General features: G+C 41.9%; 1 protein-coding gene across 2 annotated transcripts in view; it reads left to right on the top strand.

Moving 5' to 3' along the window:
- Window positions 1-14,097, top strand: part of zgc:171482 (zinc finger protein) — a 103,163-nt gene that overhangs the window by 59,893 nt on the left and 29,173 nt on the right. For both annotated transcript variants that reach the window (XM_038296473.1, XM_038296472.1), the window contains exon 6: window positions 6,577-6,673. In XM_038296473.1, coding sequence (XP_038152401.1) covers window positions 6,577-6,673 — 97 coding nt within the window. The remainder of the gene's footprint in view (window positions 1-6,576; window positions 6,674-14,097) is intronic.

Raw genomic sequence — 14,097 nt, 5'->3', positions numbered from 1 at the left:
ATACATCTAACAGTATTAGAGGTAATGATTTAAAAATGCTCAACAAGCTACTAAAGAAGGCTGGCTCTGTTCTGGGATCTCCTCTAGAACTTCAGGAGACTATTTCACAAAGAAGAATTCTTCATAAAGTGAAGAACATTATGGGCAAGTAAGAGGCTGCTCCCCATCTGGTGCAAGACAGACAGATAGAGATGATCTTTCCTGTCCACAGCTATCAACACCTACAACACCTGTTTAAAAATAACTTTTGAGTTATTGCAACATTTAATTTCCCTTTGGGATTAATACAGTATTTTTGAATTTGAATTGGGTGGGTAACAGTAGAGCAGCTGCTTAGAGGTGTGTTAAACTACAACTACTTTCTGGTCTGCATCCATGGCTGCCAGGGTTTTGGAGGACTAACTAATTTGTTCAAATTCTTAGAAAGAATTCAGTGTGGTCCATCCACAGTGGGTGATGCCACCTTCCTGAATCAGACCAGCTTATCACCAGAAAGATTAGCAATTATCAGTGTAGCCCACACCATTTTCATGACACCACTTAGATAACCAGAGGTTGGGTGATGACATGCAGCTGAACATGTCATCATTGGTCCGATCAGGGAGGGTACAGAGAAAATTTCTTAGTCCGATATTTTGTTCAGTTTGGCAAACTTAATCACTAAAGTAACATTAATTTTAGAGACCTCCTCAGCGTAGCCGGGTGCCATTGGCCCAGTCTGAAAAGCAATCTTGCCATATTTAAAAGTATTCTGAGCCAACACTTTCAGGTAGGAGTTGATGTCTCACATTTCTGACTACGTAGCTGCAAATTACCATAGCAGGATTCCGAGTTGGTGTGTCACTGAGCTGGGGGAAATCTGTTAGAAACATGGTAATGACCAAAGGGCAAAGATCTAGGACTATGCTGTACTGTCACCCAGTCGCTTCCTGCCTGCTCGGGATACACTACTACATACGAGGACCACTACATACAGGAGACATGTTCCTGGTCTCGGTGGATCCAGGCTGTTAACTAGTGGCTCTAACTCCAGGATATTCAGCAGGCCTAAGCCAGGAATCTAACTTTGACACGCTCGCCCCTAAATCAACAAAAATACTACACTTATTACACATACCAAAATCGCTAAAGGAGACAGAGGAATAATTGAGCATCTGACACAGAGGGTAGGAGAGGGAGATCACAGTCAATGTGTCTACAAACTGGAATGGGTACAATGCTAGAACACTTTGCACATTAAATGACAGTCTTAACTCCACTCCCACTGCCTTTGCTTAACATACCCTCTCTGGCATATCTTCTCATTTAATTAACCAAGCTTAAAACACCAGCACAAATTCTGCTCCTGTTGACAAAAAAAGCAAAATTCCTTAATGCTATCGTGCATACTTTTTCTTGCATATAATTAACATGGATTAGGATAAACCGTAGTCTTTTGCCAGAAACTTATGCCAGAACCTAAAACACAAAGCGTCTGTTCTGGAGTATACATTAATGTGTGTGTGCTTGAGTGCATGTGTGTTTGTGTTCAGACCACTGGCGCCTACACAAAGCAGTAGCATATTGCACATCAGTGCTGCTCGGCCAGGCATTGGGGAGGTGACATCAATCAGGCTAAAAGCAGGGGAACTGACATTATCTAGCCACTTACACACATGCACTTACAACAAAGTTGGTTTTATATATATTCAAGAAGAAAGATCTTTGTGTAATCGTTGTAGCAGCATGGATACATGGAACTTAAAATGAGCAGGACTAGGCATTGTTTTTCTTTTCACCATTAGACATTTTTCCTAAGAACAAATGCCAACATTGGCAACATTTTAATCTTGTCACGTGTAATCATCAGGTTATAATTATTATTAAGGTTTTGTTAAAATTTGTTTTAAATTTGCAAAGTATAAAAACCTTCTAAAGTAATCCAATCTACTTTTTCCTACTGAATAATTTTAATGGGTATAAAAATATCATGATTAATAATATAATTATTTTTTGTAATTGCCAATGAATACTCTAAATTTAAAGGCTTTTCTATGTATTTGAAAATCATGATATCACATCTTAAACAGCAAAAAATAATTTTAAAGATCTATACAACTGCCATAAAGCTTTAAATTGTGTTTCAGAGGTGTGTAACTGTACACTGAAGTCACTGTTCAGTATACATTCAGATTTTAAAGAGTAAATAAAACCCTGAAACTCTTTTTTTTTTGCAGATAAAATGCAATTGCAGATAAACTTTACATATTTCATTATCCCCTAATCCTGACCACACCCTTGCTCATTCCTGCACCTGGTTTTGGCTTATGCAATTATTGATCGGAAGTGGTTCCAACCATTGACTCTCCTGGAATTGTTGAAATTTATTATTTTCATTTCCTGGTTTCGATGCCCTGTCCACCAACCAGAAATGGGAGATTCCCAAAATCAGAGAAGGATCTGCAGGAGTTTTGTGCAACCATTGGTTTGTGAACCTGTTTCACATGACTAAAACTACTAACTGAATGACAGAACATTAAATTGCATCAATCCTCTTGTCTACAAAAGTCAAACATAAGTGCTTTTACTTCTAGATAAGCGGAACTGAGGTACAGTAAACAACTCTTACACCCACAACACAACGTAGACAACTTTTACACCCATTCAAATTATTCAGTAAGAAAAAAGTAAACAATTTCCTGCTCCACATACTGTAATTTTCCTCCAGCACCCAATGTTCTGAACCACAATTAGGTAAATAGAATAGTAAAGTTGTCTTATATGACATAACTACCTGTAGCATCACGCACTGGATATATGTACATGTGTTTTAATCAGCTTTGTAAAAAGAAAGCTCCATGTTAAAGTGTAACTCTGTGAAAAGAAAGTTCAAAAGATTTATATAAGTTCATAGCATTGATATATAGTAGTTAAAATATTTATGCAATAATTTTATGTAATGTTTACATAAAGTTTGAAATTCAAAGAAATTAATTCATTGAGAAGCTCAGATTATTTCACCCAGATAGGGCTCTGGTTAGCAAAATCTTTTAATACATGTACATTTTAAAATGCCTATTTTTAAAAGAAAGTGGCAACCCCGAGATCTGAATTCTTGCCCCTACAACCGCCAAGGTAGCAGCACACCTGGCCTACCTTCCTAATGCTTCAGGAGTCCCATAAGCCAAACAGGTTGATAAACCTTCAACTTGACAGCATCCTGGGGGTTCAGGGGTTGCTGCCGCAAGGGGCACCATAGATCTTACTGCCCCAGCTTTGGGTGTCTGCAAGGACAATAGAGGCAGAGAACATGGTCCACTCAGACTCAATGTCCCCACCCTGTATCGGAATCTGAGTTGCCAGAGGTGGGAGCTGTATATACCCCATACCAAGGGCCCCACCAGATGTTTCCAGCAGATCCTCCCTTCTCGTGTGTGCCTGCTCAGTGTGACCAGGGTCCTCCGCTCCCAGTATATCCAGCTCAACAGCAGGTGGTGACCGGTGAACAGCTCCACCCCTCTGTTCACCTAAGTGCCCCAGATATGGCACTGAAGGTCAGAAAATAAGACTACAAAGTATCCTTTTTTCAAGTGCAACAATCAACATCCTTATGCTTGAACATGGTGTTCATTATGAACAGTCCATGACTTGCACAGAATCCCAATAATAATACTCCTCTTTAGTTCACAGCTCAGGGCAGTTTCTCAGATCACACCCTTCCAGGTGTCACTGTCATTCCCTACATGGGCATTGAAGTCCCACAGCAGAATGAAAAAATCCTGGGATGGCGCTATCAAAAACCCCCACAGAGATGCCAAGAAGGCCTGGTACTTAGTACTGCCATTTGGCTCATAGTCCTAAGCAATAGTCAGAGATGTTCTCCTTACCTAAAGGCAAATGGATGTGACCCCACTCATCTACTGGGATAAACTCCAATATGAGACGGCTTAGCTGGAAGGAGACGAGCAGACCCACCCCAGCCCTCCATTGTTCCTCATGGGCCACTCGAGAGTATAGAGAGTCCAGGCTCCTTCGAGGAGCTGTTTCAGAGCCCAGACTATACATAGAGCCGAACCAGACTATTTCTATCCGGTATTGCTACACCTCCCACACAAGTTGGTGCGGAAGGTGAGATTGTATGTCCCCAGAGTAAGTTAAGGGTCCGTTGATCTGGTTGCCACCACCCCCTTCTCTGACTGCTGCTCAATCCTCTTTGCAGTGGTTCCTCATGGTTCCCCCTCCACCTGGTGGGCCCTCTGGGCAATTGCCTCACATCACTCCTTTGGCCTTGGCCCTGCTGAGTGCTGCAAGAAGCGACGTGACCACACTAGAAGACACTAGCCAGCAAATCCCAGGCATGGCTCCAGGGTGAGGTCTCGGCTTCGCCGAAGTGGGAGACATGCCTCAATTGACCAATCACCTAGAGCCTGTTTGCCTTGATATACCCTACCAGGGGCATTTTAGCCCCAAGGATCATCTGGACACTGAAACCCATGCATCACATAAAGATGGCGGGTTGTGGAGGCGTAGTTAATAATACAAACCGTTAACTATAATCAATAAATGCTTTAGGCATTTATCACAATTACTTAAAACATCTTTTGTTTATGGATTAACTTTGATCAGAATAATACATTGTTAATTTTAATTTAAAATTATTATTGTTAATAATAATTATAATTGAATAACTATAATTGCATAACACACATTTTGTATCTTCCTATTTAAATTTGTAAAAAAGTTGAAATATGAAGCAAAAAAAAAAAATAGATGAATGTTAAAAACAGAAAAAATCTCTCAGGGAAGTGTGAACCTACATAAAACTGATATGAAATGTCTTTTAGAGTAACCGATAGCATGGGCGAATTAACCACAACACTTAAGAGTAGACCCAATGGCAGTGGTCCAAGATATAATCTAGTGAGTAGAAAAACATATTGCCCTTTAAAAAGTGTTTACGAAGCTGTTATGAACACACACAAAAAAAATCAACCCACGGTATCTCTTTGGTTTTTATATCTCTGTCTATATCTCAGTTTAGATTTTCTGCTCTATGTATTTTGAAGGAAGCCTCATAGAGGCTATTCACCCATGGCTTAATGCTAATTCAAAGTTAAAAAAATGGTCATAATTAGACATGTTATATTATTTTTCAGAACAATTTTAGGCCAATATACCACTTTTACTTTGGAAAACAAAAAAAGAGAGCTTTTGTCAGAGGATTTTTTTTTCTTTTTTTCCCGCTTACAGATTTAGCTATTAGCTTTTAATAGCACTACAAATATCCACAAGCAAATCTAAGTCAGTGTTGACTCCAGGCTACTAATTTTCTTTTTTTTTTTACGACTGCTCATCTTTAATCACCCCTGTCACAGACGGAGTGACTCTCGAGGCAACACGAAGTGGATATGCTACATTATGCAGCTCCCACCCAGTTTGGGTGACCTCCCATCGCCCTCAATGGTGCAACATCTTCCTCTGCTAACATAGTTCTTTAGCAATTACTGCCTCAGAAGGTCAGAAGGTGACAGAATACACAGACTAGTCATAAATCTCAAAGACAGTAATGACAGCAGAAAAAGGGCACCCACACACAAACAAAATCTTCCAACTCATCCTACAGCACTGGCCCAGTAATAGCAGTTCATAAAAAAATACCAAGAAAATAAAATAATGAAGCTCAAACATAGCTAAGGGCCATCGACAGGCAGATTTGACTGCTTAGTTATAGTGTCAAGGATTATGACCTCTGATCTGCTTAAAGCCCTGAGGTGATGTGCCTGATTGCGCAGTGTAAGAAAACATTTATAGCACTTCATTGTATCTCTGACCAAGATTACAGAACCAATTATGTCAAGCTGCTGATCGTCCTATCCTAACTGACACAGAGAACCTTCCCTCTGCTCCCTCTGCCCTCACAAAAGGCAGACATTTTTAGAATCAATGCTGCCATGCCAACAACTCATTATCTGTCCACTCTTCTTTATCTGTGTATGCATCTTACTTTTCTCTGGAAATTTCTTTCATTTCTGCTACTTCCCCTCCCCCACCACCACCACCAAATGTTGCTTCACCCAGCTCTATCAGCATCTTCAAACTCATCTATTTTTGTGGGTGCTCAAACCGACCACCTGCAAACCCTCTAATTAGGTAACATCTGTGTCTGAGCTGCACCATTTGAAACATGCATTCACCACTACAATGTAAAATGTGCATTTTTGCAAAGGAAGGCAAATTTACAATTAGCTTCTCAGTACTTTCCTCATTCTGTCTTTTAATTCTTGTGTTGAATGCTGCTTCGGTTCAAATTGAGAAAAGACAACCTTGCGCACACTCACACACAGGGCTGGAGAGCCATGGGCATGAATCTAAGGATCTAAAACCGGAACTAGTTTTTTTACAACCTAATTAACTAAATAACTTACTAATTCCAAGAGTAAAAATATCTTACTTAGTGTCAGTTTTGAACTGAACATTGCCAATGATTGTTTGTAGCGAGGCTGATAATGATTGCACTTAAAAATTGTACTCACAAATTCTAAAATCCACTTCCAGTGACCTCTGAAAATATTTTGCTATGTGTTTGTTTCTTTCCAGGACTGCGTAGTAGTTACTCTTGCAGTGTCTGCAGTGTGGTTCTTAACTCTATCGAACAGTACCATGCACATCTCCAGGGCTCCAAGCACCAGAACAAGTGAGTAGATCTGTAAATACAGGTGTATCTGCTCCAAGAGAAAAGCCTGATCAGCAGGAAAAAGTCTTCAGATAGAACAGTTTTATATATAAAGGTGAGGTGAGTAATGGCAGGTACAGACTGCTTTAAGTAGCCAATGTACTTAGCTCTCTCTTTGCCACACTATCGGGTATTTGAGTATATACCACCCTCAATCATTATTATAAAAATTATACAAATGATTTTGTGTCTAATGAACCTTGAATTGCTTTAAATTTTTATTTAGATTTCTTTAATTATTCACTTTTTCATATGCACTGCCATTTATAAAGATGCACCTTAACTTAATGTCTTTTTTTTAAATGCCAGACAAACTATAAATGTCCTTCTCTTCATGCTGTTTTATCCGCTTTTATCATAATGTTGGGCAGTTTTATTTAAAACAAGGAAGCATGCGTCGATATTTCAATGATGACAAAGAGATCCACTGATTAAAGCATAGCTAACAAAAGACATAGAAAGTCACAGAAATCCATATAAAATCTATAACTCACATAATTTACATACACTGATATTAACACTTAAACGTTTATTGCAAATTGCTTTCCTTTTTATCTTAAAATGATATCCTTTTAGTCAATTGATATTCACTGTTTGAACTAAACAAATGTGTTTTTTAATTGCTTTACTTTTGCAGTCCATCACCAGTCCATCGCAGATTACTTTTGCACCTGCGATGGACTGGCGACCTGTCCAGGGTGTACCCCGCCTCTCACCCATTGTCTGCTTGAGATAGGCACCAGCACCCCTCGCGACCCCACTCGGGACAAGCGTGTAAGGAAATGGATTGATAGATGGACTTTTGCAGGGTTTTATATTGATAAACCTAGAAAAGTGTGGATTAATTCAAACATTTATTTGAAATGGTCTTTAAACCTGCATTCAGAATTATTAACTGTCATTTAAAGGTGTTTGTTTATCTGAAAGGGTAGTATTTGACTTTAAGATTGGATGTGGAAATGGAAAGAGAAAAACAACTGTAAAAAAAAAACTACTGCAGTGAAGGAATGTTTAACTTGATGAGAGAGTGGCCTTGAAACTACCACTTTAAAGTGATTTCAGATAGCTACGGTATATATTTTTTTCTTCTGCCCTGTTTTATGATTTATTATTCCTCTCAGATGAGGCTTAGCATTCTTTTTATTATTAAAAGAATACATAAATTGAAAAAATGAGTGATAAATCTCCTGAACTCAAGATCTAAATTGCAGAAATGATTTGCAACACATAAAGTAATTTATATCCGCCAGCAGAAGATAAACTGGAACAGAACAACTATATTGCATGCATTTACCATGAGGTACCTCAGAGTGTGGTTGCAGGCTTTGTTTTGATGCATGGCTGAGAGCATTTCTATATACAAGGCAATAGAATTAACATCAAGAGTGTTTTGCTAGATACAAGAAAGCCTGAGGATGTTTTGGCTTTCTATTTATTTTTTTTCTTTTGTACTACAGTTGATGAATCAAAAGTATCTATTTTGATCGCTCAGCCTTCTGCTTGCATCTCTAGTGAAGGCGATAGAAAAATAAAACTACATCTGTCTAGTCTTAGAAACTGCTTGAATTTTAAGAAAAAAAAAACACCATAAAACGATAGATGACATAAAAAGAATGCAAGAAATCTGCTTAATAAACAGAGCTTTTAAATTTAGAGTCAAATCAGAATTTTTGTTAATGGTGGCCACTAAAAAAGTTTGTATGCATACAGTTGAATACACCATCCACTATGGTAAATGATAAATGATCTGTACTTATGTAGTGCCATTTCAAGTCAGGAGACTTGACCAAAGCGCTTTACACTACATTCAGTCATTCACCCACTCACGCACACATTCATACACTGATGACGCCCTGGGGCTCACTGACAGAACCAAGGCTGCCGTAAACTGGCGCCACCAGCCCCTCTGACCACCATCAGTCGACATTTCGGGTGAAGTGTCTTGCCCAAGGACACAACAACACTGAAAGCCGGAGCCAGGGCTTGAACCGTCAACCCTACATTCAACACCACTGTCACCGTATAAGTAAGTATAGTTGATAGTCTACACACACACACATCGAAAAAGCTTTGATGAAGATACAGTACTACTATCAAGAAATCATACCATACATATTTTAGATTTAAACCTGTAATTGAGTGTAATGAACCATAAGGAGGCCCTAAAACTTAAATCTGATACATAGTGGTATGGTTAAAAATGTAGCATGCATCTATTGTAAATCTCAATTGGTAGGACTCAGGAACCTTCTGGAGCTTGAAACATTTCCCTTGATTGGTTAGATGGATTTGATTCAGATGCAATGCTCCCACATGAGTGTTTATGTCCTAGTAAGCTAAAGGGCATGTCCCTCTGTCTCTCTAGACAGTTCTCCAGTCTGCAGTTACTATAGCTTCTGTGGGGATATTCACCATCCCTGCGCAGCAGCACTTGCGTTTTCCTTAGGGTAAACGTCAAAAAATTTTATGGACTAGCTTAGCATGAGAGAAACATTGGACAACATATTATCTGTTGGCTGGCACTCCTTAACTCCTCCAGAGTCAGCTGTTTATTTAGACACAAAGAAAGAACATGGCGGATGCGTACGCGGGCATTGACGTCATCACGCCACACAGTAAACATGTCTTTGCCTAAACAACAAAAATATGCTTAACACTCCCACTCAATGAACTGTTTACAACTCTCTCTACTGTATAGAAGTAAACAAGAACAAAAACACATCATTAATTTCGTATTGTACTCGGTTACAGTATAACCCATAATAATAAAAAAAAAACATTTCACATACTGGCAGTTCTGAAAACCTTAAAAAAAAAAAGATGTATCCTTCACTTTGTAACAGTAATTTCACCTGCCAGCTTCCATTCCTCTTCGAACAAATAACCCATGAATTTCTCAAATTTTACCTTTGACACTGGTTTGGTAAGTACATCAGCTACCATGTCTGCAGTAGGACAGTAAACAACATTAATTTTCCCCTATGTGTGTGCAGACCGTACACAGTGATATTTTATATCCACATGCTTGATTCTCTGCCTGTATACTGTGTTCTTCAATAACGCTATTGCTCCCTGGTTGTCCTCATAGATTTTGCCTCGTAAATGCTGATTATTACCATTCATCCCTTTCAGTAGTTGAACAAGGTACATGCTCTCCTGAGTAGCGTCTGCTAGAGCCATGTACTCTGCTTCAGAGCTAGATAGCGCCACTGTTGGCTGCTTCCTGCTCTTCAAGGAGATTACTGCACCTGTCTCAGTTAAGCTGAAACAATATCCAGTAATGCTTATAATGTCATATTTGTCAGCTGCCCAATCAGCGTCACTGTACCCCTCAAGCTGTAAGCATTTCTCACATCTTTGGTAGTGTAATTCCTGATCCATAGTACCCTTTAAATACCTCAGTAAATTTTTCACAGCAGTCCAGTGCTGTTGCTTTGGTTCTGCCAAGTGTTGTGGTAGTTTGCTAACTATCCAGCTCAAGTTGGGTCTTGTACATGTCATGTTGTATATCAAGCTACCCGCTATCTCTCTGTAACCTGTTAGATCAATTACATCACCATCACTGTCAAAATGTAACTTCTGCTCAGATAGTGTAGGTCTCAGTTTGCATTCAGATATCCCAAATCTAGCTAACATTTGCTCAATGTGTCTCTTTTGTGTAATTTTGATTTCTCCATCAATGCAGTTAAAATCAATACCTAGGACATGTTTAAGTGCACCCATATCCTTTATTTAAACCTTCTCTTCAGCATTTCTTTCACATCTCTGAGTATGGTGTTCATCAACCCACACTAACAGTATGAGTTTCTCATTCCCAGATTCTCTGGTGTAGACACAGTGGTCAGCATCATTTTGCACAATACCATTCCCTGTAAGGTGATCATGCAGTGACATATTCCAGTTGCGACCGGACTGTTAACCCATACAATGATTTGTTGAGCTTACACACAAGATGTTCACCTGTTTTTTACCTGACCTCAAAACCTCCTGGTTGATCCATATATACCTCACAGTCCATGGGAGCATGCAAGTAAGCAGTCTTTGCATTCATTTGGGAAGGATAAGATCCTCCTGCACGGCTACCTGCATCAATGTTCGGACAGAGGTCATATTAGCAGTAGTTAAAAAATTTGTGTTTGTAGTCAATCCCTTCCACCTGACCGTACCCCTTTGCCACATATCTGGCTTTACAAGTCTCAGATCCATCTGGGCCTTCTTTCACTGCATATATGGCAGTGGTGTGAGAGTGAAAGTTTCATTTTCAGTCAAGGACTGCATCTCTTCTTTCATCGCATCACCCCATTTCATCGCAATTTTGATTTTTCTGAATTCATTGCCTCACTTAATGTTTTACGTACAACATAGATCACTCTGTACAAAATAATCCACATTTTCTGTTTCATCATCACACCTGATTTGCACTGGTACTCTTTCATATATTCTGTGGGTGTGAGAAAAACGGCTCGCCAGCTCCCGTCTCACGTCAGAGGAGGAGTAAGCAGATGACTTGCAAAAAAAAACTAAATGGTAAGAACCAGCGGACGACAAAATTCCAGTTAAAAAGCGTGTAGCAATTTATTTACTGGTGATGGTGAAGACAAAAAAAACAAAACAAACAAAAATACTTTCAAATAAAGAAAACAAAACCGGCCATTGCAGGCAATACAAAAAACTGACAGCCTCACAGCAAGCTGACATTAAATATAGTTTTTTAAAGCAGACCTTCCAAGCAGCCCTCCAAGCAGCCCCTCAAGCAGCCCTCTAATAGTCTTTTCCAATGCCCTGGGACAATGAATAAGAGACTGGCTCCGATGCGGTACGTGTTTCCACACGGACCAGTATTCTGACGGACTAAGGGAAGAGAAAGTGTAACTTGACTGGGAAGTTTTATTGCCGACTACGGAATGTATACTGATGCTGACGCAGTGGATACTTTCAGAGTTTGCTATGCTGGTGAGTAAGTAAAATGTTAAATGAAAGGTGACGTTGTAATTGCAGAACTAGTGTAAATTACCGGGTGAAATGTTTGGATCGGCCGCCGCCATGATGGCCGGTCTGTGGTGCATGCTGGGAAATGTAGTGAAGGATGCGACGCTGTGTGTGATAGACGGCGGTTATACTTTGAGAACAGAGGGGGAAAACGGCTCCGTTTTCACATTTCCTCCCCCTTCTGAAGTCTTGACACAGGGGTGGCGAGACAGGAAATCCGCTACAGGGTTCAGCTTCCCCGCCCTGTACTGAATTTTAAACCGAAATGGCTGTAAAGACAAAAACCATCTTGTAATGCGAGCATTGGAGTCTTTCATTTTCCCCAACCATTGGAGTGCCCTATGGTCAGTCTCAAGCAGAAAGTCTCTTCCTAACAGGTAATATCTGAAAGACTCAAGAGCCCATTTCACAGCTAGGCACTCTAGCTCCACCACAGAATACCTGGTCTCCCGAGGAAATAGTTTGCGGCTGATATAAGCCACAGGCTTCTGCTGTTCATCCTCCCCCTGGAGAAGGACCGCCCCCAGCCCAACTCCAGAGGCATCAGTCTGCACAACAAAAGGTTTCTCAAAGTCTGGACTCTGCAGCACCGGCTCACAGAGTAATGCTGCCTTCAAGTTTTGGAAAGCCCGTTCATGCACCTCCTCCCACTTCACCCTTACTGACCCCGACTTCCGGGTCAGGTCAGAGAGAGGTGCAGCCCGGGTAGCAAAGTTCGGGACAAATCTCCGGTACCACCCCGCCAGCCCCAAGAAAGACCGTATCTCCTTTTTGGTCTGGGGTTGTGGGCAGTCTCGGATAGCCTCCAACTTGTCCTTTTGAGGTTTGATTACCCCACTGCCGATGATGTGTCCCAGATACCGGACCTCCGGCGGGGCTAGGGCACATTTCTTTGGCTGGATCGTCAGTCCAGCTGCGTGAATGCGCTTCAGAATCTTGGCCAGGTGTTGAAGATGGTCTTGCCAGGTGGCACTGTAAATCACCACATCGTCCAAATAGGCTGCAGCATAGGCTCCAGTGCCCTCCAAGACTTGGTCCATCAGCCGTTGGAAAGTGGCTGGTGCTCCCTGTAGGCCAAAAGGCATAACAGTAAATTGATAAAGACCTTGAGGGGTACGGAAGGCCGTGTATGGTCTGGCTCCCTCCGCCAACGGTACCTGCCAGTACCCCTTACAGAGATCAAGGGTGGTGATGAACTGCGCCCTCCCAAGGCGCTCGATAAGGTCCTCCAGCCTCGGCATTGGGTATGCATCGAAGTGAGACTGAGCATTAACTTGCCTGAAGTCAATGCAAAAACGGATGCTCCCATCCTTCTTCGGCACGAGCACAATGGGACTACTCCAACCACTGCTGGAACGCTCGATGACCCCAAGCTGCTTCATGTCCTCCAGCTCCTGCTGGAGGGCCGGCAACAAGCGCTCAGGGATACGATACATCCGCTGCCTCACCGGAGTGGAGTCTTTCAGCGGGATGTCATGGTCCACCAATGAAGTATGCCCCGGCTGCTCGGAAAACAGACCTGCAGGTATGACAGCCTGCACTTCCTTGGCCTGCTGAGCAGTCAGGTGTGAAAGGTCTGGTTCAGTGGGGGAAACAGCAGCTGGAAAGAACTGCTCTGGTGGATCCTCATCCTCCTGCACTGCTTGTACCATCAGCTGTTGGCTGACAGGTGGCTCCCGTCCGTGCCACTCTTTGAGAAGGTTGACATGGTAGGCCTGTCGAGTCTTCCGCCTCCCCGGCATCTCCAACTCGTAAGTCACTGGGCCCAGCTGACGTGTAATCCTGTACGGCCCTTGCCAACGGGCAAGGAGCTTTTTCTCCGTTGTCGGCAACAGCAACAGGACCTGCTGCCCCGGTGAAAAAGTTCTCTGGCGTGCAGACTTGTCATACCACCGTGCTTGGGTCTCCTGCGCCTGCTGCATATTCTCCTCCACCAAGGAGGCCATCTCCTCCAGCTTGTCCCGCATCCTAAGGACATAGGAGAGGACGCCGTCTGCTGCTTCCGGTTGAGGTGCCACCCAGGCATCTCGCAATAAATCCAGAGGGCCCCGGACATGGCGCCCGTACAACAGTTCAAAGGGCGAGAACCCCGTGGAGGCCTGGGGAACCTCCCTGTAGGCAAAAAGCAGGTACGGCAACCACTGGTCCCAGTCTTTGCCATTCAGAGCAACAAACTTTTTGAGCATGCTCTTCAGTGTGCGGTTGTATCTCTCAACCAACCCATCAGTCTGGGGGTGGTAGGGAGTAGTCCGTATCCCCTTTATCCCCAGTAAGCTATAGACCTGTTTGAGTGTCTTAGACAGAAATGCAGTGCCCTGATCTGTAATTATCTCCTGAGGTATGCCTACCCTAGAGATCAGCTGGAGTAAGGCACGGGCAACAGCAACGGCTGTGAT

This window comes from Cyprinodon tularosa, unplaced genomic scaffold (assembly GCF_016077235.1).
Source record: "Cyprinodon tularosa strain WSP-4 unplaced genomic scaffold, ASM1607723v1 ctg37, whole genome shotgun sequence".
Classification (NCBI taxonomy): Eukaryota; Metazoa; Chordata; class Actinopteri; order Cyprinodontiformes; family Cyprinodontidae; genus Cyprinodon; species Cyprinodon tularosa.
This window is presented reverse-complemented; position numbering and strand designations above follow the sequence as displayed.